The 25,781-nt window shown below is 54.4% G+C and overlaps 1 protein-coding gene across 2 annotated transcripts in view; it reads left to right on the forward strand.

The window, feature by feature from the left end:
• AFAP1L2 (actin filament associated protein 1 like 2) overlaps positions 1–25,781 on the forward strand; it is a 38,109-nt gene that overhangs the window by 4,307 nt on the left and 8,021 nt on the right. For both annotated transcript variants that reach the window (XM_060100488.1, XM_060100540.1), the window contains exons 2-10: positions 2,322–2,396; positions 3,762–3,856; positions 11,065–11,155; positions 16,653–16,858; positions 18,011–18,190; positions 18,937–19,026; positions 20,505–20,589; positions 21,099–21,203; positions 23,987–24,198. In XM_060100488.1, coding sequence (XP_059956471.1) covers positions 2,345–2,396; positions 3,762–3,856; positions 11,065–11,155; positions 16,653–16,858; positions 18,011–18,190; positions 18,937–19,026; positions 20,505–20,589; positions 21,099–21,203; positions 23,987–24,198 — 1,116 coding nt within the window. In that variant the 5' untranslated portion in view covers positions 2,322–2,344. The remainder of the gene's footprint in view (positions 1–2,321; positions 2,397–3,761; positions 3,857–11,064; positions 11,156–16,652; positions 16,859–18,010; positions 18,191–18,936; positions 19,027–20,504; positions 20,590–21,098; positions 21,204–23,986; positions 24,199–25,781) is intronic.

Genomic DNA, 25,781 nt, shown 5'->3' on the forward strand with positions numbered 1-25,781 from the left:
AAGAAAAGGGGAATGTAAAATGAACATTAAACACTGTTTACATTCCTTCAATTCCTTTTTTGATCTTCATCGGTGTCACCAGGATATTTTCATGTAGTTGTGGTTTGCCTCTGTACTCTGCTTTGCATTATTTTTACATTTAGAATTACTGCCTGTGCACATTTCCCTCTGTTGACAGTTCGCATACTTTTTCTTTCTTTCTTTCTTTCTTTTTTTTTTCTTTTCTGAAACATGATCCTTTAACTGTAATTTTTGGATATCTTTGTAAACAGCAGACATAGAGCTACTTTGTTATTTTTCACAGGTGGGTAGTGTCCAATGATGGATGAACAATAATGTTCAACCAACCCCCTATTCATGGGCATTTAAGTTTTGTTCTTTAAAAAAAATATATATATATAATATTGCAGTAAACACCCTCAAATAAAATTTTGTTTACATGCTGGAGTTTATCTTCAAGATAGGTTTCTGGCAGCGGAAATGCTGGGTTACAGAATATGAACACTTAAAATTAAATTATCCTCCAAAATCACTTCCAAAATGGTTGTGCCGGTAATCCATTTACTTTTAAAGGTGACCTGCTGTTACCTATGTTGATGTGCTATGGTTTCTTTCACCATTTTCCTATTATTGAGTCTTTGAGATATTTCCCATGTTTTAGGCTGTCTTTTTTTTTTTTTTTTTTTTTTTTCTGTATGCGGGCCTCTCACTGTTGTGGCTTCTCCCGTTGCGGAGCACAGGCTCCGGACGCGCAGGCTCAGCGGCCATGGCTCACGGGCCCAGCTGCTCCGCGGCATGTGGGATCTTCCCGGACCGGGGCACAAACCCGTGTCCCCTGCATCGGCAGTCGGACTCTCAACCACTGCGCCACCAGGGAAGCCCTAGGCTGTCATTTTTAATCTTTGTTAGTTACAGGGTTACCTTACTTTTTCAAATTCCCTAACATTTGAGTTTTGTACGTTTGAAAATTTCAGTTAGCTAGAACTAGGCAATATTTCATCACAATTATTTTCCATACTATGCAGGCAAGAGAACCAAGGCACACAGGTTAGCTGTTTGGCTCAGAATTACTATTAATGGCAGAGCTTGGCTGAGGACCGCCCCCATCCCCTACCCTGTCTCCTGCTTCCCCCGGCAGAGTGCTTTTCTCCTGTGCCATGCTGTGGAGAAGGCACAGACCCAGCCCCTCAGTGGAAGTGTGCAAGTTGTGGGTAACTACGTTTAGACCTTGTAGTTCCCTCCGATTAGCTGCTGCGGCCCTTGGTATAGGGGTGACGTTGCTGACTGGTTCTGGCAGGGCTGGGCACCAAGGGTGGCAATCCCATGGGCTGATGGAGGAAGATCCATCCAGCCGTATCCTCCTCCTGTTCCTCTGGGTTCTCAGGGCTCTGTTGACGCAGGCCTGCTGGCTGGAGCCTAGGCGGTCTGTGGTGTGGAACTGGCTGGCACTGAACTGCCTCCTTCGCCAGGGGTTTGAATTGGGCTCCTTGGCTCCGTAGTACCATCTCTAGCCACTGGAATTTATCAGCCGCAAGTTTCTAGGAAATGCAAATTAAGAGGCACAAAGAAATGCAGGAGGATTTCTAAGAGGAGAAACACTCAGATCAGTCTCCTCTGCAGGCTTCTGAAGAAAGGGTCCAAGCCTTTCTCTGCCTAGACATGCACGGGGAAGGTGACAGCCTGTACAGAAATGTTTTTAAAGGAGGGGAAGGGTTGTGCCACTGCAGGTAGAGCAGGTAGCTGCTGGTGCTGCAGGTCCAAATCCCAGCACACTCCCCACTCCAAAGCCAGAGCTCAGGCCCCCACAGTGGCACCCCACCTAGAGGCCTGGGAGCTAAACTTCCAGATCCTGAATATGACCTATCTTATATAGACCTCACTCTGATTAACCCATGCATGTAATTCAGACTAGGGTGAGAATGACTGATAGGAAATGTTTTACAATTTAAACAAAATGCTAGGAAACCCAGAGAAATCTCTGCTTGGTGGAATATGAGGCAGATCTTTAAGGTATGGGTGCTTTTCCACTTAAGACTTTTATTCCCAAAGTATCCTTCTGTACCCTCCCCTTCCCTCCCCTCCCCTCCCCTCCCCCCAGGCTAGAAAACGAACAGTCAGCAATTTGGTATTTCTTTTTTAGGAAATCTGTCAGCTCTTTCTATAATGGACTCTTTCAGTCAACTCAGAATGTTGTATGCTTTTACTGGAATCCAGGCTGATGACAATGTCTCTGAGGGGTGGAGGGGACATCCTTTCTCTCTAGAGGCCCTTTCCCTTCATAAAATCACATGAAGCCTGTGTCTTCCATCCTCCTTCTGCAGGTTCTGATGAGGAGTACATTTATATGAACAAAGTGACGGTCCACAAGCAACAGGATGCTGAGTCCCAAGACAAAGGTACGGGGCTACCGCTGATGGAGTGGCCAGCTCCCAGGAAGGGGGCCAGTATGAGCCTTGGTCCTGTCCCAACCCTCCTTCCTCCCAGCCAGCACCACAGACAGGCCTGGTGGGGTTATTTCTGGAAGTCGCATTTTGGTTGATGCTATTTGGGGTTGATGTATTTTGGGATGTCTCATCAGGCCACCTCCTTGCCTCTTAAAGGTCTCGTGTCCCCTTCATGGATAAGGATTCAGTCCCTAAAATCTCTCAGCGTTTCCCAGCATCATCCCAGGAATAGGAAGTTGTAATTCAGATGCTCTAAGAAAGCAGCTGTATAGGTGCTGATCCCATGGCCCCAGCTTTATGACTTTTGACAGAAGTCTGGATTTTATGAGTGTGTGTGTGTTGGGGGTGATGGCAGGGAGTCGGTGATGTCAGCAGCTGCCTTAATATTCGATCGAAGGTTTTGTTCAAAGGTGATCGCTTGGCAGAACATCTTACCTTCCACTGGAAGCACAGGTGGTGTCTTCCATGGCGTCTTAATCTGCTCTGTTCTGCTCTCTGCTTTTGTCTGAAAACCCTCAGGAGTGGGTCCAGCAGGACCCCAAGGAGGCCCAGAGGTTTGCAGAGCTGCCTAGCTGCAGAGGAGAGGGGATTAGAAGCCCTGTCTCCCAACTCTCAAGCCTGTGACTCAAAGGCAGAGGCTTAGCAAGAGGTGGGAACACAGCATCCCAAAACATTCAGTCCTGTTAAAGACTTGGCTTCAAGACATCAGCCAGCAAAGCCCCAAGGTCAGATCTGCCTGAACCTGTCTGTCCCCAGCTGGCTTGGCCACCTGTTGAAATGGTCAGGCTCCAAAGAGCCTTTGGTGCCTTTTCCTTAAAAGTGCACAGAGGGTTGGTGGCCAAGGTCCCCAGTGTGGCTTTCACCTCCTGCCCCACCGCCAAGCGTGGGCTCAGCAGAAGTCCCCTGCACTAAAGCAGCCCCTGGGCCCTGGGTTGTTTGCCTTCCGGGGAAACCATGGGGTGGACAGAGGTAATCACAGGGTCGGTGCTGAGAGCAGCTCAATATAGTGACCACGGGCAGCTCCTCCACTTGCTGAAGCTCTGTGGCCAGGGCTTTTTGGACACGGGGCCGGTGGAGGAGAGGGTGCAGAACCTACCAGAAACCTCAAACTAGTTCCTGCTGAGGAAACTGCCCATGGCCGACCTACCCTATTCTTGGAGGAAAAACAACACTGGCTCCAGGGACCGCCTGCCTGGGTAATTAACACCTGCCCAAATAGAACTCAGGGCTCATGTGACCAGACATTCCTGGCTACCGAGACTCCACTGCAAGGCTGGGCGCCCCTCACCGAAGCCCTCTCCTGCTTGCTTCCCACAGCGCCCGAGGAGCAGAACCCACTGACCAACGGCGAGCCCGGCCAGCACTCCTCGGCCCCTCAGAAGAGTCTTCCAGACCTCCCACCACCCAAGATCGTAAGTGTGGGTCCGGGACCCCTCATTTCCCTGACTTGGGTCCCGTGAAGGTCCAGTGCTTCTCACAGGTGTCAATCCACCAATCGTCTGGCATTTTCGGAGCACCTGTTGTCTGTGGGGTCCGGGGCATTGGGAGGGACGGAGACAAGTAAGCGTGCTGGCAGGTGACATCATTTGCTCAGCGTAGAGGAACGGCAGTGCGAGATGAGGGTCCCCGTGTGTCCGAGGCTACACCAGGCTCTTCAGCAGCACCCCGTGAGCGGGGCCTTGTACAGACATGGGCACCAGCTCAGGCCACAGTGACCTTTCAGAAATGTAAACCACATCACACCACTTCCTGCTTGAAACCCACCAAGAGCTCTCAGTGGACTTGGGACAGAACATCCACATTCCTTCACGTGGCCTCAGGGCCTGCACGGTCTGGCCCAGCTGCATCTCCAGCCTCACTGCATCTACTCTTCACCAGCCTCCTTTCTGTTCCTGGGTTGTTCCCTGTGGTCAGTCCTGCCTCAGGGACTCTGCAGTCCCCGGGCCCTGGCCCCTCAAAGGCTGCCCCCTCCTGTCTCAGACATTCTTAGACAGACTTTCCCTGACCTACCCATGTGAGGCATCCCACCTCGGTGCCTGCCCCCATCACTGCCTGCCACACCACCCAGTTACCCCTCCATGTTTATTATTTGCCTCCCAGAGTAGATGTAAGCTCCCTGGATCAGGGACTGTGTCTCGTTTACTGCTTCATGTCCTGTGTCTGCACACAGTAGACCACACGCATGTTTGTGGATGGATGGACGGATGGATGGATGGATGGATGGATGGATGATGGATGATGGACTCCTACAGACTTGGGTTCAGATTCCAGCTCTGCCAGGTACTAGCTCCTTGACCTTGAGCAAGTTATTTAAGGTCCCTGGCCCTCTGTTTCCTGCTGTTTAAATGAAAGGAACATGAACATCTCTCACCTAAGCTCCTCTTATTCAGGGGGCGTGGCAGACTACATCAGTATTCAGTGAGGTGAGTGGTAGTATTTACATTTTATGGGTGAAGAACCGAGAATCAGCGGGTTTATAATGTCCCAGTGTCACACAACCTTGAAGTGGCAGAACTTGAACCCAAGTTCTTTCCACGCTAGGATCTGGCTGGGGAGGATTTCTGGGACCATGGGACTGCGCGGTCACTGAGCTCCCACCAAGCCATCCATCCCCGGATCTGTAGGCTCAGGTCACCACTGAGGGGGTCCCGTCCCCAGACTGACCCCTTCATTCATGCCTTCCTGGGGGCAGTACGGTTCTTCCCGCCGCTCTCACAGCTGGTAGGGCAGGCCTGGAATGTCTGGGCAGCATCCCACTGCGGGAGCCCCTGGAGCTGGGTGGCAGCTTGGCAGGGACCCTTCATCTCAGGCTGACTGAGACTGGATGGACTGAGCATCAGTCCCTGGGTACCCCAATATGCTGATGCCATGAGTGACTGCCATGCTCTGAGCCGCTGCCCACTCCGTGCACACAAACGTGGTCCTCCCACCACCTGCCAAAACACAGAGGCTCAGGGAGTTAAAACGACTGGCCAAGATCCCATCACTGGGAGGTAGCAAGCCCAGGATTTGTATGCAGTTTCTTGGTTTCTGGGCCACTCTGCGGCCTCCCGGACTTCAGCTCGTCTTCTTAGCCAAGTAAAGGTACAAGTTGTGTCCCTTTCCGCTGCAGGCTCCCCTCACGTTCGGCGCCGGGACTTGGGGAGGGCGCATGACCTCTCAGCTCCCATCCAGTTGCTGCTGTTTTTAAGCAGACGGGAGGTGCTGTGGTTTTCGGGTTATGCCCCAAGCACCCCTCGCCGGATGGGGGGAAGGAGAGGTGGCTGCTCTGAGCCAGGGCTGCAACTTTCCTCGCCTGAGTTCATGTCTGATTCTCACCGGGGTGCCTTTGGCCTCTGTGCAGTGGGGTGCCACTGCCCACCCCACGTGGGGCAGCTAGCTGCTTAGGGGTCCTCACCAGATGGGAGGGGCGTTCACCTGGTGGAGCCTCTTAGCGGTGACTTGCTCTGGAACCCCGTGTTTGACGAACGTGGTGGCGGACTGGGAACCCAGGGCCTGGGGCTGGTTCGTGGTCACAGAGTCCGGCAGCCCCAGGACTCTGGCTGGCTTTTAGTGCTCCCTTGCCAACCTTCTGTGACCCCAGCACAGAGGCCCCAGGGGCCCGGGGGTGTGAGACGCAGGGCCTCCGAGCAAGGCCAGGGCTGTGGCCGTCCCCTGGAGCCGACTCCCGGCATCAGCTGTGTCTGTGGGCCATCGGGGCCAGGAGAGGCTCGAGAGGAACCTATTGCTGCACTGGAAAGATGCCACCACCCGAGACGTGTGGCCTTTCAGATGCGTGGTGACGGTTCCCGTGGACATACTCCAGGCCGTGGGACGACTTCCAGCACAGCGAGCGGCCTTGGCAGTCTCCGCTCCTTGTGGAATTTCTCTGCTGAGGACCTTTCCTAGGTCCCTCCTAGTGCTCTCCCAGTCGCCCACCTCCACCCCAGGGCCTTCTGGATGTGGAGTGAGAAAGGGGGGATGCAGAACCCGGGGTCCTCCCTGCCTGCCCACACACGCCTGCTCCCTTCCAGCCTCCTCTCTGGTCAAGTCTGGCTGAAGACTTAGTCCAAGGCCCCCAGAGGAGCGGTATCAGGGCGGAGCGGGGAACAGCTGTGTCTTCTGGCTCTCACAGGGAAGAGAAAGAACCAGAACAGCAAGTAGTTTGGGAGGAAGGGAGGGAGGGAGAGAGGGAGGGAGGGAGGGAGCGTGGCAACCTGAGCCTGGCTGGCCCTGTGACCTCTCTTCCTCGGCCAGAGAAAACCGTGTCCCTTCCCACCCTGACCCAGGAGCTTCAGGGCACCACGGCGGCTTGTCCTCTTGCATGCCCGGCCCCGGGCTCTCTGGTGGCTGTAGCACAAGCTGGGTGTCTGTCTGGGGTCCTCAGTGCCCAGGGCTGGGCCGGGAGTGTGGCCTCTGTCCCAGGCTCAGCCCATCCAACACTGGAGGGGGCAGCCAGGGGTCTGGAGCAACCTCGTGGGTGTGGCCAGTGACTCCTGCAGCCGTGGCACTTCCAGGCCACGGTCTGCACAGCCAGGTTCGGCGGTCGCTTTTGGAGAGACAGATGTTTGCTGGCACCGTTGTGCTCCTGGCCTGGGCAGCCATCTCCGCCCACCTCCCCTCTGAGGCCTGACCACAAGTCGGTGCTGGACTTCTGCAGGCTGCTCTGCAGGGGCAGGGAAGGCTGTCACCATGGTTGGTCTGGGGAGCTCAGGCTGAATCTGCTAGCCCCCACCCCGGAAGCTTCCACAGTGCATTCTGGGGCAGGTTGCCCAGAACTGCAGGGACGCCCCAGGTCACCTGGGCCACCCCGCATCTTCAGCTCTGTGTCTCATCTAAATCAGCACTGGCCAAATACAGCCCCCTGACCAAATCCTGCACCACCTGCTTTTGTAAATAACATTTTGCTGGAATTTCATCCAAGCTTATTCATTTGTGTATTATTTATGGGTGCTTTTGCACTACAATAGCACGGTAGAAGAGCGGAGATCAGAGCTGCTGAATGGCCTGCAAATCCCCAAGTATTGACTGTTCAGCTCTTTTTTAATTAATTAATTTATTTTTGGCTGTGTTGCGTCTTCGTTTCTGTGCAAGGGCTTTCTCTAGTTGCGGCGAGCGGGGGCCACTCTTCATCGCGGTGCGCGGGCCTCTCACTATCTCGGCCTCTCTTGTTGCGGAGCACAGGCTCCAGACGCACAGGCTCAGTAGTTGTGACTCACGGGCCCAGTTGCTCCGCGGCACGTGGGATCTTCCCAGACCAGGGCTCGAACCCGTGTCCCCTGCATTGGCAGGCATTCTCAACCACCGCGCCACCAGGGAAGCCCTGTTTGGCTCTTTACGGGTAAAGTTTGCCAATCTCTGGCAGGTCACACTGAGCAGGGTGGCTTTCTTCCCTGTCCCTTCCTGTGAACCCTCAGGACATTATTTCAGGTTCCGAAGTCACATCTCTTCTGCATCTTCGTTGAATGTGCACCATCTTCATCATCAGGATGATAAAGTAACTTTCCTTTATTCTTAATTCCGGGAGTTTAGGATCTCTTGCTCCTCTGATAATAGGCCATTGCGCCTGTGTAATTATGTGACTCTCTTCTGAATTGTTGGAATCGTTTTGTCCTTTAACGTGACCCAGGCCCTTATCTTTTGCCCTGGCCGCCTTGAGGACGGGGACTGTCCTGTTCTTTAAGGCGGTAGAGCTTGGTATAAGCCAGGTCATGCCCAAATACCTCCTCTGTATCCTCCCAGTGTACACCTGTTCTTCCCCCACCAAACATACATACATGCACCTTTTCTCCCTTTGATTGATAATTTTATATCTTATTTTGAAGGTTAGTGAACACTAATATTTATTATTTAATAGTGCTGAGCACAGTTTAATCCTTACAGTGACCCCATGTGACAGGTATTTCTACTCTCCCCATTTTATAGCAAAGGAACTGAGGCCCAGAGAGGTCAAGTCAGTTGTCCAGAGTCACACAGCTCGATGTGCCAGTGTCAGGATTCGAACCCAGCCCCGAAGGTCAGATTCCTGCCCCACTGCCCTATCTGCCTCTCTGTATAGATGCATTTACAGATGATTTCACAGTGAGAGGCTTGGGAGACTCTCAAGAAACACCCCCTGGTGCTCCACTCTTAGATGGGAGGGCAGGCCCCCTGTGGGGATAATGACCCAGCAGGAGTTCCCGCAGGAGGGTTCAATCCCCTTCTGTCCTGTGTTCTAATCATGGGAATCCAGACCAGAGCCAGGTCTTGGGTGCTCAGAGCTTCCCTCCGGATGGGATCCCCATGCCCTCACCAAGACAAGGGTTCCCACACCCCGTGATGGGGAGTGGGGCTTCTTGGAGGCTGTAGCTGGAGGCCCAGCCCACTCAGGAAGCCTGAGCCCCAGGACCCAAAAGCAGAGACCTTGTCGGGGCCCAGGTAAGGAGACATTTTGCCCTCAGACCCCAGGAAGCTGGCTCTCAGAGGCAGCCCTTCCTCTGGCTGACCGAGGGGCCAGGAATGGCCGAGAGGAGCAGGGACGTCTCTCCAGGCCAGGGGCAGCAAAGGCGAAGGATCATCCACTAGCAGCTACCAGATGTGTCCACCATGTGCGAGGCCCTCGCCCCAGCGAGGAGCCTGGCCGGAGGTACTGCTCACAGCCGTCGCCCTTCCGCAGCCGGCCCGCAGCGCAGCTGGGCTGCTTAGGAAATGAGCAGATGATTCTGTTCCTTCCTGCATGCTGCGTGTCGCACCTGCTGGGGCTGCAGGCTGCTCAGAGCCTGCCTCTGGGACTTGGGTCAGCTCTCTCGGTGTCGGGCCAGATGGAGTTCGAAGGTTGTGGTATGGGAGCCAGGTGGTGGCCTGGCCTCTGCTGACCCTCTTCACGTGGACCTGTCTCAGCTTGCTGGACAGCAATCCAGTAACCTGGCTCCTGCAGGGCGCCTGGGTTGTGGAAGGCCCCAGACAACGGTGACAACAGCCTCCTCGTACTGGATACGCGCCAGGCCCTGTGGAAGCACCATCATGTTTTGTCTCCTTGAATCCTCAAGACAACTCCAGTACTATTCCTGTTTTATGAAGAGGGAAAGTGAGGCCCAGAGAGGCTGTCACATACCCATGGTTAAATCTATGGACTCCTAAAGGCTGGATTCAAACCTAGTTACATTCACTCTAGAGATCATAGAAATAGATCTAGTCGCCAAGCCACAGAAGACTTGGTTCTGGGGAGGCTGGTTTTGTGCAGCAGCTGCAGGAGCATTACTCTGCCCACGGGGGAAGCTGGGAACTGGCACCCTTGTGGTCCCTACTGAGTACTGTCCCACGGGGACGTGAGCCCACGCTGCCTGTTCTCCCACCATCACCTGGGCCAGGACTAGGGAAGCTCTCTCTGTCATAGGTCCCCCAAAGAAGCTCATTTTCCAAGGCAAAGGTTTCTAGATTTCCCCACCTCCTGCCCCTCTTCCTGGTAGGGCAAGGAATCTCCAGCAGCCCAGGGGTCCGTCCGAGGTCAGGGCCCCATCTCTCCTACGATCTCCCTGCACCCCCTTTACCTTAAGAGCCTTTCTCTGTCTTCACTTGGCACCCCCCGAAGGTCCAGGCCTGCCCCTCATGTGGAACACCCAGCACAAGGACTTCTCAAAACCAGGACTGGGAATGCACTTCAGCTTTTGCCATTTCTGTTCTCATCATGAATATTCCCTTGGCCCTTTTCAGGGACTTCATGATTCAGAAAGACATCAGAGACTTGTGTGGATGGACACTTACACGTTCATGACCTATATATAGTAATATTCATGCCACCGTCTACCTCTTTTTCTCCCCTGCTGTTGCTTATGAGATTACCTTCATAGTCTAGTGCCTATCTTACAGATGGAATAATGGAGGAGAGAACGATTTTCATGCTCTGTTCTTCTCCACAGTTGCATATGTTTTTTATTCTATTCAAATTATACTCATTCACCCTCATGCCATGTAAGAAATGCTGGGTGGTCCTGTCCTCTGAGCATCCTTCCTTGGTCCTAAATGTTCATCACACTCTCCAGGCTCCCATGGAGCTTTGACCTTGTCTATTAAAGCACTTGATAAGGAGCTGTGAGCATCTAGTTAAGACTTTCTCAGGACTGACTCCTGACCATCTGGACGTGTCCCTCAGCTAGTCTGTGGGAGCCATCCAGTATCTGCCGAGCAAATGACTGAACTTGTTATGGGAGAAGTTTGGGAGTTAGAAGCCTGGTCCTCCTCCTCTGTGTACCCCTGATCAGCCCTCGTCTTTGTAGAAAGTGTCTTCTATGTAGAAGCCATCATAGCTACCACGATAGCCTGACACCATCTGGCCTTTCAAGTGTGTTATGTCATGTGTACAATGATACTGTGTGTGTGGTGGGCATCGGAGCCTCATTTTGCAGGGGGCGGGGGGGATGCTGAGGCCTGGTGAGGTTAAGCTATGCGCCCACAGCCCTCCAGCTGGATGCAAACCAAGCACGGTGGATGGGGTGGCTGATGGGAGTCACGATAATCCCTGTTCTCCCTCTCGACTTGCTTGACGTCCAAGCTGGGCATTTTTTTCCTTCCGGTTCCCTCTCCTTCCACCCAAAGGGTTACTTCCAAGTTGTTCCCAGTGTATCGTATCTGAACATGTTTGTTTTATTTGTTCATACCACAGATTCCAGAACGGAAACAGCTCTCCACCCCAAAGACCGAGTCTCCAGAGGGTTACTATGAAGAGGCTGAACCCTATGACACATCCCTCAATGGTACATCCTGGGGACGGGGCTCGGAGGGGGTCCGATCACTTCCTGCACGGATGCCAGTGCCAGCTTCTCTGGTGGTGACCGGCACGCTTACCCTGGCTGGAAACACAGGGCAGCCTGGGTGGCTCTTACTAGAGAGCGTGGCCCGAATTGAGAACTGGCCACAGAGCATTTGGCCTCTGGTCTGCTGGGGGTGCTGAGACCTACAACAGACCCAGCCCACCTGCAAGGAGGGGCTCGGGGTGGTCCACAAGGAGCTGGTTTACTGTGTCTGATGCTTTCTGTGGTCCTGCCTGGATGTTGCTGGATTCAGCACAGAAATGTGACAAAGAAGAGGTGTGTTGGCCGAGAGGCACAAGGCCCCGTAAGCAATGGAAATGTGGTCAGGCTGAGCCAGAGCCCAGTTTCCAGGTTCTTTCACTGGACTAAGAGTCACTGGGCTCCCACCATGTACCCAGCATGCTTCTAGGAGTCAGGAGCTCAGCAGCACGCAGGATTCAGTGGGGTTCAGTGGTCACGGCACTTAGATTCTGCGAGGGAAGACAGACAGCAAATAAACATAGGATGTGTCAGGTGGTGATAACTTGTCAGGATGGAAAGCTGCAGGGACTGGGTTGGGGCAGGAGAGGGATTTTATTTTAGATTAGGGAGGGCCTCTCTGATAGCATGACCTTGAGCAGATTCCCAAATGAAGTGGGAACTGGGTGGGGCTGATACCTGCAGGAAGAACTTTCTAAACAGCACAGTACGTGCAAAGGCCCTGAGGCAGGAGAGCCACTGGCATGGTTGGAGGCCATTGTGGCAGGAGCAGGTGGGGTTGGGGGAGAGAGATGGGAGATGGGGACACAGAAAGCAGCTGTAGGCCTTGGTAACGACTTTGGCTTTTCTCTGAATAGACTTTTCTCTAGCCCTTGGAGCGGAGGGTTGTTTGTGGCTGACCTAACCTGGGTAGATGGCCTTTGCTATGGGGGCAGGGCTCACGCTGGAGTCATCTGTCCTCGGCCAGTGGTTCTCAGCCTGATGAGGTTGGATCAGAAATAGAAATGCTCTCGTTGTGGGGATTCTATAACACAGAAAGGCCTTGAAGGTTCTGGAAGAAAGAGATGGTTGTGACCCCATTCTCCCAGGTAGCTGGACTCTGGTCTCCTCACTCTCCCTTTCGTACCTCCTTCTCTTTCCTTCCTTTGTAAGTGAAAGGTCTTTGAAAGCATAAAGCAACTTGCAAATGTCAGCGGTAAGGATCCCTGGTGGTGGGAATGAACTTGGCCGAAGGGGGACCTTGTTGGTGTCACAAAGAACTGGCCCTGGGATGAGATGGGACCAGTCACTTGGAGCCACATGGGATTCTTGTCCTCTTTCTTCACACTTTACCTACTGTCTGCGGTCCCGGGAACCGTGTGGGAGGTGAGGGCTTCTTTGGCACGAAGGAATTGTATTCTAAGAGGCTGGCTTTGTGGACAGACCACTTAGCTTGTGAGGTGTTGCCAATTCACTGGCCAGACTGTGATTTCAGACTGGAGCTGAGAGCGCGGTGGGGCTGTCTGGGTGCGTCTGGAAGGTGGGAGCAGTGACTCACCCCGGGGAGCACCTCCACGTGTCTGAAGCCCATCTCTCTGGGGTGTGGTCCGTGCCAGCCGGGGCCTGTCTCCCAGACACTCCCGGGGGCCTGTTGGTGGGGCAGACACTTCATCTCGACACAAACAAGCAGTCAGAGGATTCCGGTGTTTGTCTCTAGACTGGGAGTTCATATTGGTTTTATCCAGAACCAGGGGGTCATCACAAGGTCAGCAAGGAGGGTGGGGAGAAGCCCAGTTGCCTTTTGTCCCCCTGCCAGCCCGAGGACGGAGGATGACTTCTGGGGAGCTGGTCATACTTACCACGCAGAGGGGGCCTCCCCTGCCTCATAAGCCGGCCTGCCCTTGGTTCCTGCCTGCTGTCCCCCACACCTGTTTGGCCAGTGGGACACACAGGTCAGGTCACAACAGCAGGAATGACCATTGGACTCCTGCCCCTTGCTCTTCTTCTGTGGCCAACAGCAATTTTGCTGACTTCCTGAAAAAGAACAGTTGCTTGGCCTCTTGGCCCGCTTTAGCAGCAGTCCACTCACTGCTTCCCTGGGTCAGGTCCTCTCTCTGAACAAGCTTAGTAAGTGCCCTGCCAGCCTGTGCAGGAGCTGTTAGGTAGAGCTCCTGCATTGCCGGTGTCTCCTGCTGGAGACGGTAGACATCAGTAACGGCAGCTGCTGTAACAAACGACCCCTCTTGCAACTTAGAGTAGCCCAATGCAAATCTGATTCTCACTCACGGAATAGTTCAGCTGGGCGTTACTGGTCAGCAGGCTCCGTCCAGCGTGGGCTCGGTCACCTTCTGAGGCCACAGAATCCACCACAAAGAAAGGGTGGAGAACCTCTATGTGCTCCTTAAAGGCACCAGCCAGAGTGACACCCAGTGCTTCTACCCACATTCCATTGGTGGCAGGAAGTCACATCTCTGGATGGGAAGGGGCTGGGAAATGATGTCCTTGGCCAGGCTGGGGTACACCTGCCAAGCCCGCATCTCCGATGGGAACGCACTAACTTCTGGTGGGAGGGCAGCCGCGTCGCCACATCTCTTTGTGTCTCTGCATTCGGGTCTGCCGCTCTCTTCATCTTCTCTCTTCCTCTTACCTTTGTCTGTTCTTCTGGATACCACACAGATCATTCTGGCAGATTTCCCCCCAGTGGAGTCCCCAGATGGGTGCAGGTGCCTGAAGGAGTCGTTTACGCCACGATCACCTTGGGTACTGCTTGTCCCAGAGCGGGAATGCCGGTGACCCCGTGTCTGCTGCCTGGCCCTCTCTGAGGCGGGGTGCATGCCCTGAGGGTGGCTGCCACCCTCTTCCCATCCTCTTGCATGGGTCCTGCATGCACACGCCGTGTGCTGTCCCTCTGCAGACCCCTGCCTGTAGCATCCGAACAGATGGCTAGAGGACGCAGAGCGTGGCATGGCTGTCCTGCCCTCTGTTCCCGAGGACATGCCACGGGACACAGTGGGTGCAGTCTCCACCTGGGGACAGCAAAATGGGGTATGGAATTATCTGAGCATCCTGCCTTTCACTCCTGTTCATCCTGCGACCTCTTGAAGCCAAGTACCTATTTAAGAATACCCTCCATTTATGGTTGGGCCATGATCACTCCTAGAGATAAATAAAATGGCCAATACATTTGCCCTAGATTTCCTCCAGGCTGTTCCAGGTAGCATCCCTGTCGCCCTTGGAGGCAGAGAGGCAGATGTTAGAATTCTCCATGGAACATGTGGGGCAACCCCAGAAGCACAAAACAGCCAGGGGCGGGGAGGAGCGGGGTGGGGGGATTCGGCCAGCTTCTTCACACTAAACTCTGTAGCCTCGTTTATTAATCTTTATCACGGAAAGAGCTATCCCAATGACTACATCATTCTTATCTCATTTATTGTGCAGCTAATGCAGTGCTGACAAGGGGGACATTTTTTACAGAATCACCCCGATCCTACCATCAGATCAAACCAACTATCTTGAGTTCTCTCTGAGCCTTTCAGTACTGTTCTCTTTGCATAGATAATTTTCATTGTGCTTTCTCACTTACCATCTTATCTGAAGGAGTTTCTCAAGTTGCAGACTAGTCTTCAGAGCTTTCACTGATTACGGTTGCATGGTAGGTTGCATGGTACGCTGGATGAGATCGGACTTTCCTGAGTCTCTTTCTGCTGACTATTCAATAGCACTTGAAAAAATATCTTAATGCATGTAACCTCCCCCGCTTCCTTCCTTTTTAAAAAACTAGTTTCTTAGGATAAACTCCCAGGACTGGGATTATTGGGTCAAAGGGTATGAATGTTTTTATGGCTCTCGAAACAACAGGCTGACAGGTTGTTTCCTGAGAGGCTGGTGTTAATTTATATTACCACCAGCCATATGAGGGAGTTCAGGGTCCCCTACTGGGTAGCACCACTATTTTCAATCTTTGTTTATTTAATAGGTATAAAATTGTGAACTATGCAACTTTTTTATTAAGCCAGGAAGGGGAGTAGTCTCACACTGCTTTTCAAGAAGACTGATATTAAAATAGTCAAAGTATTACTTTTAGAAATATTAAAGCAAAATAAAACACATTTTCATTGGCATTGTAGCCAGAGTAACCGTGGCCGTGGCCTCATTCTAATTCAAATGCGGTTCTGTTTTCTTAGTATTGCAGGAACCTAGCTATGCAGGTAGTTTAAGAGGCTTCTGGAGAACAGAAGATGGGGGACCCATGGGCTGTCTCTTTTCTGATGGGTATTGTGGAGAAGAAAGAGAGGTTTCATTCATTCTGACTCAAGGGGACAGAACGTGTCTGTAGAAGTCACAGGGAAGTAGATGTGACTTTGTTAGAGCTGCCCAGTAATGGAAGGAATTGTCCAGCAATCGGGGGGGTATGAGCTCCCCGTCCACAGGGGCATTCAAGCAGAGGCTGGGGCAGGGTTACGACAGACAGGATTCCTGTGCTGAGCCAGGGGTTGGACCTGGACCCTGAGGTTCTCCTTTCTCCGTGTCCTGCATTTCGGGGTTTGATTGACTGATTTTTTTCTGCACCTAGTTTTTCTTGGCCTTGAATAGGGCAGTGAGGCCTGGGGAACAGAGAAATTCTTGCAGGGTGGTGGAGGCAGAAACCGAGGCCTGTGGAGCGGGCACAGGATCAGGTGCAATCTGGTGCGTTTTGGGATTCTTTTAAACAGAATAAAAACGTGAGGGTGACTCATCGCTAGAAAGGAAGGGTAGCAGGTGGGGATGAGCCGAAGACGCTAAGTTCGTGACGGGAGGTGCTCTGTGGGGAGGGAAAGAGAACGGAGCCTGTGGAAGATGAGCCGATTTTCCAGAAGGGCTGCGATTGTGAGGAGAGCCTTTAGCAGTGCGAGGGTGGCCGCCTTCCCCGAGGGCCAGCTCCTGCTGTGCTTTGTTTCATCTTTTACGTCCACGGAGCCACAGCTTCCTGCTGCTCCCGGGACAGAAGCAGGGACAGGGCAGGCCCAGTGGGCCGCTGCTGGAGGCTTGCCCAGCTCTGGGCTCTGACGGCGACCCTCTCCTCCTGGGCCCTTAGAAGCGATCTCACCCCCACTGCTCCATCCTTCAGCGGAGGAAATGGAAGCCCCCAGCAGGGGCACTGGACTTCTCAAGAGCAGGCGTCTGAGGGCCGTGTCTGGTCCGAGGTTTCCATGGGGTCTGAGGCGACAGGATTTGAGGAGGAAAGGGGGGCTCCTGGTTTTACGTCCCCCGTGTCTGCGGCCGGAGGGAGCATCCAAGGCGCTTTGCTCAGGGGTTTGGGGGCCGGCAAGTCTGCCTGGGTGTGTGATGGGTGACTGTGGGCTGGTCCGAGGGCACGGAGGGGGCGGGGTGGCCTGGGGACCACTGGCTGCCCCTGCCTGCTCCCCTCCCTCCCGAAGGAGCAAAGCCTGTTTCGGAACATCCCCTGCCCGCTGGAGCTGTGACGGAGGGCTCTTCCTTGCAGAGGACGGAGAGGCCGTGAGCAGTTCCTACGAGTCCTACGACGAGGATGAGAGCAGCAAGGGCAAGTCGGCGCCCTACCAGTGGCCCTCGCCCGAGGCCAGCATCGAGCTGATGCGCGACGCCCGCATCTGTGCTTTCCTGTGGCGCAAGAAGTGGCTGGGCCAGTGGGCCAAGCAGCTCTGCGTGATCAAGGACACCAGGCTCCTGGTGAGTGTCCTCCTCTCCCCGGAGTGGAGGTGCGGGTGGTCCCTGATGCCAGGTGCTTAGAGCCTGTTGCATCAGGGGGTTTCTACTTCTCCGCAGCCCGAAATCCCATGCAGACCTTCGTGTGTGTGGATGAACGTGCTTTCTCTTAAGGAGGAAGCAGGCTTTCAAAGGGGTCTGTGATGACCACCGCCTCCCCTCCCCCCCGATCCCATCCCACAGATATTTTTTCCGGGGATCTTTTTGTCCCCTGGTCTGTGGACTCCTTCTTCCTTACAGTCCTTTTGGGGCGGAGCCTGCTGCCCAGGCAGGGCTACCCACCCAGCCCCCAGCCCCCAGCCCCAGCGGTGGCTCTTGCTTTCACGTGCAGCATGAGAACCACTGGTATCTTCTCAAAAGTTGGAATATTCTGAATGACTGATTATAAGATGAGACCCGTGAGGGAATCAGAAGATAGCAGTCTGACCACAGCCCCGTTTCTTGTTACTTTAAATTAAACTTTGGTTTTATGTCCCCACGTGAAGTTCCATGGAGTCATTATAAACACCGCTTCTTCACTGGTTACAACCCGCCCTGCTGTGTGCAGGTGTTTTTCAGGTAATCCTGTTAAGCAGCCCCGTAAAGAACCTCCATTGTACAAGTGAGAAACAGAGGGGTAATGCCTTTCCTCTGGTAGGGACGAGAGTCGCTTCCTTTCTCGGCTAACACATCATCTCCTAATGAATCGGATGATAAACTTGGCCTTCATCCCCTTTGGACCCCTTACTGGGGAAGCCGAGCAAGGAACAGCAGCAGAGAGGCAGAGAACTGGGAAACGTGCCTTCCACCCTGGAGAGGTGGGAGTTGACCGCAGAGGACACATTTTAGGAGCCGGCGTGGTCTGCAGTGGGATTAGAGCAGCTTGGATGAGCAGGGCCCTGGGGCATCTCTGGCAAGCGGGAGGAAGAGGCTTGAGGGAGACAGAGACAGCTGCCTGGTCACTCTGACGCCGAGAACACGCGTTGCCAGTGTTGGAGGTGACAGCTTCGCACTTGCACAGGGGTGTCCGGCCTTTGGGTCTGTCGTGCAGAGCCCACCCCTCAGCGGGTCCTGCCCTGCCCAGTGGCCCCTCCTCTGAACCTGGCCAAGCAGCGTCTCGCCTCTCCCCTCTTCCAGTGTTACAAGTCCTCCAAGGACCACAGTCCTCAGCTGGACGTGAACTTGCTGGGCAGCAGTGTGGTGCACAAGGAGAAGCAAGTGCGGAAGAAGGAGCACAAGCTGAAGATCACACCGATGAGCGCCGACGTGATCGTGCTGGGCCTGCAGAGCAAGGACCAAGCTGAGCAGTGGCTCCGGGTGAGGGAGGCGCCAGGCTGCGGGGGAAGTGGGCCTGCTCCGCTCTGGGGCTCCCAGGGGCTCCTGCAGTTCTGGCTCCCCAGCCTTTTCAAAGGGATGGCCGTGGTCGGGGGTGAGGTGTCTGTGATCCTTCAAGTTCGCAGGGCTTCCCGCGTCGTCGGTGGTAGCGGTCCGCCTTAGGGAAATGGATCGCAGGGCTAGGTCTGTGACCTTCCCAGCCATCTGGACTTGGGCTCTAGTTGAAATCCACTTGCCTTCTGGCCTCCAGTGAGGCATCGCCAGCCAGTTCAAAGGCTCCTTCCCGGGGGAGCTGGGGTGGACTGTGACAGGCATGTCTGGGAGCCTGGCCTGGACCAAGGCAGCATCCAGGCTGGAGTCCCAGGCAGCACGCAGACCCTCCACAGAGAGCCCCACGGCCCCCAGAGCCAGAGCCACGGAGCCAGAGAGCCATCTGGCAAATGTGGGTTTTTACCCCCGCAGTAAACAGCCGCCCCCTGCCCAGGATGGGGTGAGAGGAGCTGAGGGCTGGCTGCCCTCGCCCTGTTTGGGCTTTGCTGCCAACCCTGCCCCCTGCCTCCCCGCCCCGCTTCCCTGGCACACCACCAAACACCTGGGGGCCTGCAGGAGACAGGGCCTCAGGAACACGCCCCCTCCCCGGCTGGGTCCCGAGGCCACACGTGGCTAGGAGGGCTCCAGCTTTGGTCTGGCCGTGGCTGCAGGCCTGAAGGGTCTTCCTCTTCCTTCAGGTCATCCAGGAGGTGAGTGGCCTGCCTTCTGAAGGAGCTTGTGAGGGAAGCCAGTACACCCCAGATGCCCAGCGCCTGAGTTGTCCGAAAGTAAGCCTCTACCCTGCCTGAAAGAGAGTTCAATTCCATTTTTGTCTCCATAAAATTCAAGGTGTTAAGATGGGGAGCTTTGCTCTTGCACTTCAGCCCAGTTGATAAGAAACGTACAGTGCTTGGCTAAGGGCAGTAGCTTCAGCTTGGCAGGGAAACTGATGAGAATAATAGAAGCCTACAATGTTTTCTTGCTTGGGGGAAGGTTTATTGGGACAGAAGTCACTTTGCCTCCATTCTTGGGCAGGGAGGTTTATTTTTTGAGGCTCTTCCTTCCCACTTAGTCCCCAGTAGAATTTCAGGGGCAACCAAAGGGCTCTACTGCTGATTTGCATGGAGCTGTGGGACCCCTGCTTTAGGGTCAAAGTTGAGAACGTTGGGCTGGGTGCTGGCCGAGGGGAGGGCTGTCACTGCGGGGTCACATCCCATGTCCCCAGGTGGGTGCCCGGAACGCTGCTGTGCACAGAGGGTCCCTGTGGCTCATCTTGGGGTCCCCACCCCCAGCAGGGAGGAAGGCAGAGGGTGGGCAGAGGCCTTGAGCAGGGAGGAGGCCCTCTGCTCTTGAGGAAGGCACGGGTCACCCCCAAGGAGGAAAACCCACAGCCTTCTAGAGTGACGGAGAGGGGCTGATGTTTTTGTTCTTATTCATTCCTTGGTCATTGACACGAAAACCAAAGTCAGAGTAAACTTGGAGATTCCTTCACATTGGGGTGAGAAATAAGACCTCTCCCTAAAGACCCAGCACCCAGATTCCCTGGCCAGGTACAGCAGTCCTTGGTCCTCAGCGAAGGCCTGGTTGGTTGGGAGTCGCTGGGCTTGTTTTCCAGGGGCTCTGGAGTCAGTGGTTCTAGAAGGGAGCCTGATTGGAATCTTCTGAGTGTCTACTCTAGGGACTGTCTCTAGTCCCCCAACAGCCCTGAGAATGCAGACAGGGGTGTTATCCCTATTTTATACACATACAGGGTGGGGCTCAGAGAGGCCCTGCCGCACTAGAGAACGCTCCAGGTGGGATTCAAATCGTGGTCTGACCCTGTGAAGACAAGCCAGCCCTTCTCCGAGGCCTGCCGCGTTGGTAGTACAGTCAACTCTCAAAAGACATCCTGGTATGGGTGGGTCCCAGCTTCCGTTGCGATGCTGACTCTCGTGCACCCTGGGGCTGGCTACCTGCCCTGCCCACTGGCTACGGAGCCGCTGTCACACCAAGTGGAGGAGTCATCTTGAGAACTCATGATCAAGGATATGCGGTGGCCTGAAGAAGGGGACGATGCTCTGGGATGGGGTGGGGAACCTCACAAGGGAAGGCAAAGGCAGGTCCTTCAGGGAGCCCCAGGGAAGCCTGGCCGTGTCCCACCAGTGACTTGGACTCCAAGGTGACCCCTAGCCTACACCCGAGTCATCTATTATTTTCCCTTAAATTGTGGTCTCCCAGGTAACCATTCCCAGACAAGATCACCCACTTGTCTCTCTCTCTTCCACAGCCAGATATAACTGAGAAGTACCTGTCTGCCTCGGAGTATGGAAGCTCCATAGATGGCCACCCTGAGGTCCCAGAGACCAAAGACGGTACAAACGCTCTGGCTCTCGGCCTAGGGTTGGGAGGGGTGGTATCCCGGGCTGTGAGGCTCGGCTGTCTGGCTCAACCCTACAGAGTTCTAACAGCTCATTCCAGCATGCCTCCAGTTTCTAAACTGCTTAAAAGTATACAGCTGATAGATCCCGGAAAAAAGGAGAGAGGACCAAACTGAAGTTACGTTTCATGAATTGCTGGGGGTAGAATATTCTTTCATCTCTTGTTTGCTAACCCTAGTTCAGATCTCTCTGAGCCAATTCAGTCTGTAAAGATTCTCCAGAGCTGACATGTTCTGTAAGAGAGGTTGGTGTGCCTCTAGAGACACCTGACTGGCCTGTGGATCCGAGTTTGGGGCACAGACCTGTGTGTGCGTGTGTGTGCGAGTGCGCACACAGGGAGGGGCAGACAGGACAGGGACAGGTCTGCTCATTTTTCCGTCTCCCATGAGGGCACATCGGTAGGCTGTGTGCAAGGCTGAAGGTTTTTTTTCTCATCTTGACAGTCAAGAAGAAATGTTCTGCTGGCCTCAAACTGAGCAACCTAATGAACCTGGGCAGGAAGAAATCTACCTCGCTGGAGCCTCCGGAAAGGTCCCTCGAGACATCCAGTAAGATTCAACAGCCGCCTCCTGGGCCAGAGGGCGGGCTCCCCCACTGGGCCGCAGCCCGTCTCCAGGAAGGCAGCTCAGATGGCCAGGGCAGGGATTTGGGGGTTTGATGTAGCACCTCTTGAGCAAGTGAGCCCATGGTACCCGGTTTCTGCTGATCTTCGCCGCAGGTATCTCTTTATGCCTCACCAGACCCTCTTGCTGCAGTGTGCGGAAGTGAAGGGTAATTGATGGCCGTCCTCCTAACAGTCTTTAAAGTTATATGTTCATTTGATCGATGTGTATGGAGCACGGTAGGTAGGCATGGTGTTAGGGAAAGGGGCCCAAGCAGGTGGAGGACACAGTCCTGAGAGGTTACAGCTCAACAGAGATGATGGCCTTATACCCATAACCACACACTGTGCCATCTTAGTAGCTACAAGGACTCAGGAACAGAAAGAACTTTTTTTTTTTTTTTTTTTTTTTGTGGTACGCGGACCTCTCACTGCTGTGGCCTCTCCCGTTGCGGAGCACAGGCTCCGGACGCGCAGGCCCAGCGGCCATGGTTCACGGGCCCAGCCGCTCCACGGCATGTGGGATCCTCCCGGACCGGGGCACCAACCCGTTTCCCCTGCATTGGCAGGCGGACTCTCAACCACTGCACCACCAGGGAAGCCCAGAAAGAACCTTTCTTACTCTGTGACAGAGATGGATGGCTTTCTGGGCCTGAGCCGCCAAGGCCGGGCGGGAGCTAAATGGGCTGGGATGGCCCCCGCGGGCAGGAGCAAAGACTCTGAGGGGGCACTGGTAAGACCCATTAAGGGGATGACAAAAGCCCGTGTCACTGGTACAGAGGGAATGTGTGAGTGCTGGGAGGCCCTCCAGGTCATCTCTGCTGCCCTTACTCGGCCTTGAGGAAACTGATGACAGGAGAGAGAGACAGGGAGAGAGACCTTTCCCAGAAAACATCCTGGCTTCCAACTCAAAGCTCATTGCTATACTTACCCCCCGGAGCCTGAGGGCCACTACTGTCCATCTTTGGGCCTTTTCCTCCTCCTCATGGAACCTGTGTACCAGCCCTGGGCTCTTTTCCTGAGTCCCAGTTCAGCTCTGTGTTTTGCGGCTGGCAGGGTGGGCTGGAGGAACAGGAAGGCAGCAGCAGACAGGGCCCTACCTTTGGAGCCTCCTGGTTCTCTGGCCAGCGTGCCAGGTAATGGCCCAGCTCTGCCAGCCCCTGTGGCCTCACAGGGCATGGTGTTGGGCCTGGGAGCCTGGTCCCAGTGAGTCACTTTGGGAGATGTGGCTGGGTTCTTGCTGGCAGTTACTCAGCAGGGAAGCATGCTCCTGTCCCCTGTGGCTGGGGAAGGGCCGGAGAGAACATAGATACTCTCCTTCCCAGGACTCGGTATCCGAGCTCCCCGCCTCTCTTTGGTCCAGAGAATTGTGATGGGCGAGTGGGGCGCCTGCCTGAACGAGCCAGAGTTCCTGGGCCCTGGGCTCACATTCTTCCACTTTGCTACTGTGATGTGATGGTCTCGTGGCCCTGAGAAATTCACCATCCCCACTGAGTGTCCAGCACTGGACTGGGTGCGAAGGTGGCTGTGCACTTTGACCCTGTTGTATGGGCCTAGTTCTTCCCGGCTACGGTTCAGAGCAGCTGCTGGCCCCTTAGGATGGAGAAGGCACCCGCTTTGTAAGCCAGTGCCTGTGGGAAGGTGAGCAGCACAGAGATGTCAACCCACGGTTTGTGGGGCAGGCAGAGGGGCCTGAAGACTGGATGTTTACGGATCTTTCCAGCCCCAGGGACAAGGCTGTGCTTGGCACACGGTGTCAGCTCCGTACATATTCATCTAAGTTGGGGAGGAAGCTGAACCCAACACATGCAACCATTTAAAAACAAGGAAGGCCTACACGATGGGTGCACCCCAGCACTGGCAGCCCCTGTGTGCCGGTGGAGAAAGAAGGGCTCCCTGGTGGAGAGGCCAAGGGGCACAGACCCAGGCGCTGGAGACGAACGTGGCAAGTTTCTGCCCTTGACAAGCTCTGTGTCCCATTGGGAGGCTGACATGGATGCGGAGAATGTCGCTGTTCCAGGACTCAAGTGTTCTGAAGGCCGACTGAGCAGGGAGGGCAGGACCCAGGAGGGCCAGCCATCTCTAGGAGGACGTGGAGGAGCTGGCCGAGGTGGGGAGGCCTTTGCAGGCTGAGACCCAGCGACCGGGGATGGCAAGGTGTCAGGGGAGCTGAGGGAACTAAGGCTGTGGAGGTGAGGGGGTCGCACCTGCGGCCAGGACACCCTGGCTGGGGCGAGCTTCCTGCAGGTGGCCTGGGCCGGCAGGGGCGGGGGAAGGGAGACAAGGAGGCCGGGGTGAGGGTGCCAGCCTCGGTCCTGTACACACACACGCAGACACACACACACACATGCAGACACGCGTGCACACACAGACGCACACACATGCATGCACACGTATGCACAGACGCGCACACGTATGCACAGACACATGCACACATGCGCACGCATGCACACACACACTCTCTGCCTGGTCTAGGCAGGGCACTTCCCTCTGGACTCACTTCCCTCTGGACAGGCCTTTTTCAAAACCCAGTAGCACGGTGCTGCCCACCTTCAAAGGACCTAGGAGCTAACACAAAGGAGAATTCACAGCCTCTAAGAGGCAGGAAAGTCTCTTGGGCAAAGCATGGCAAGCCTTGGAGCTGAGATCTGGAGGAGCCTCTCCAGGGGTCCGGGGGCAAGGGCGGCCCTCAGCCACCCACCCGCCCTGAAGCCGCGTCCCACCCCGCAGGTTACCTGAACGTGCTGGTGAACAGCCAGTGGAAGTCGCGCTGGTGCTCCGCCAGGGACAGTCATCTGTACTTCTACCAGGACCGGAACCGCAGCAAGGCGGCCCAGCAGCCCCTCAGCCTGGTGGGCTGTGAGGTGGTGCCGGACCCGAGCCCCGACCACCTCTACTCCTTCCGCATCCTCCACGATGGCGAAGAGCTGGCCAAGCTCGAGGTACCGCTGGCCTCTGGCTGGGTGGGAGTGGGGAGGCACGGCCGGGGCAGAGGTCGTGGTCACGGCTGTTTGCCGCAGGTCCTGAGGACCGCAGTCCTACAATGAGAGAGTCAACTTAGCCACCCTTTATTTTTACTTCCTTTGCCTGAGATTGTTTGCATTTTTTAAAAATTTCCATTCCCTTTCTGACCTCAGGGTGGTTGTGTTATAGGAACGGGACAATGAGCTATTTCCTGCACTTAGGGCAGGAGGAGTATTTATAACTCTCTGAGCTACTGGAAAAACTTTCTGGGGACTCAAAGCGGGTTTGTGATTTCGTTTGTGTATCACCAGATGGGGGCCAGTACGTAAAAATGCTGACTGTTAGGGCTTATCTGGGGGGGAATAATACGGTTTGTGACACAATTACATTATTCCCACTCCCCATCCTCTGTTCGATGTTATATTTACAAAAATAAGAGGTGGCCTAATGCCTTGCAATGAGCCGGGCAGGCCTGAGCCAGAGGGCTTTACAAGCACTTAAGCACACACCCCAGTTCATGTTCATCTAGTCCTGTATCCAGGGATCTTCATCCAGATTTTGCTCCAATACTGCCCTCTGGTGGCTAAAAGAGCCACATCCCAATTGCTTCCCAGGGACAAGCTTGTATTCATTCCTGCATCCATCCATCCTGTTGTTGGATCCTATTCAGCACAGTGATAGGGTGGACCAGACAGACTCCCTGTCGTGGAACTTACATGCTAGTACGAGAGTGGGATATTATTCAGTGGTTGCCCAACTGATTACTTAGTAATCACTCAGCAGTGGGGCAGGCGCTATGGATAGGTAGGAAAGTTTGCGTGCTGGGCGGATGGGGGCTGGTGTAGGGAGAGCCTGTGGGACAAGGTGGGGAGGGAAGGGGGGGCTGATCCTAAGAGCAGTGGGAGAGCCTAAAGGGTTTCAAGGGAGGGTGGCGTGTTCAGATTTGGATTCCAAGATTCTTCCTCCAGCTGCTGGGTGGGGGACGGAGGAGAGGGGGACAGGAAGGGATAAAATGAGACCCGTTAGGAAGCTGTTACCATCGCCCAGGGCAGGGATGCTGGTAGCAGGAACTAGAAGCAGCCCGTGAAAAGCTGTATTGAGAAATCCACTTGAAAATGAGTGGGGAAAGGAAACCAGCTAAATGTCAAACTGCACTTTTAGCTGCCCCTCTGATCGCGAGAAAAGAGCAATAAGGTGGCAGAGTGGTGTTGTGTAATGCCAGCGTGGTGACTGTTTTTCCTCATGAAAGTAAACCTGTAGTATTTATAGAATTCCCAATTTTTTCTCATTATAAAGCCCAGAAACCCTGTTGGCATTTTAATAGAAATAATACATATTTGATTAGAATGCATTGTCCCCTGGAGAAAATCAGGCACCAACTTCACTGGAATTTAGTTCACGATTTGTCAGAGGCAGCTGACCTGGTGTGACGTGTATAAGACATCTTGACTATTGAAACCATAAACAAAAATAAATTTGAATTTTGTTATTTCTTAGGGATCCAGGTAGTCTTGTATAAATGGACTAGGGTTGTAAACTGAAATGTGATCATTCATAAAAT

Source organism: Mesoplodon densirostris, chromosome 1 (assembly GCF_025265405.1).
Source record: "Mesoplodon densirostris isolate mMesDen1 chromosome 1, mMesDen1 primary haplotype, whole genome shotgun sequence".
Lineage (NCBI taxonomy): Eukaryota > Metazoa > Chordata > Mammalia > Artiodactyla > Ziphiidae > Mesoplodon > Mesoplodon densirostris.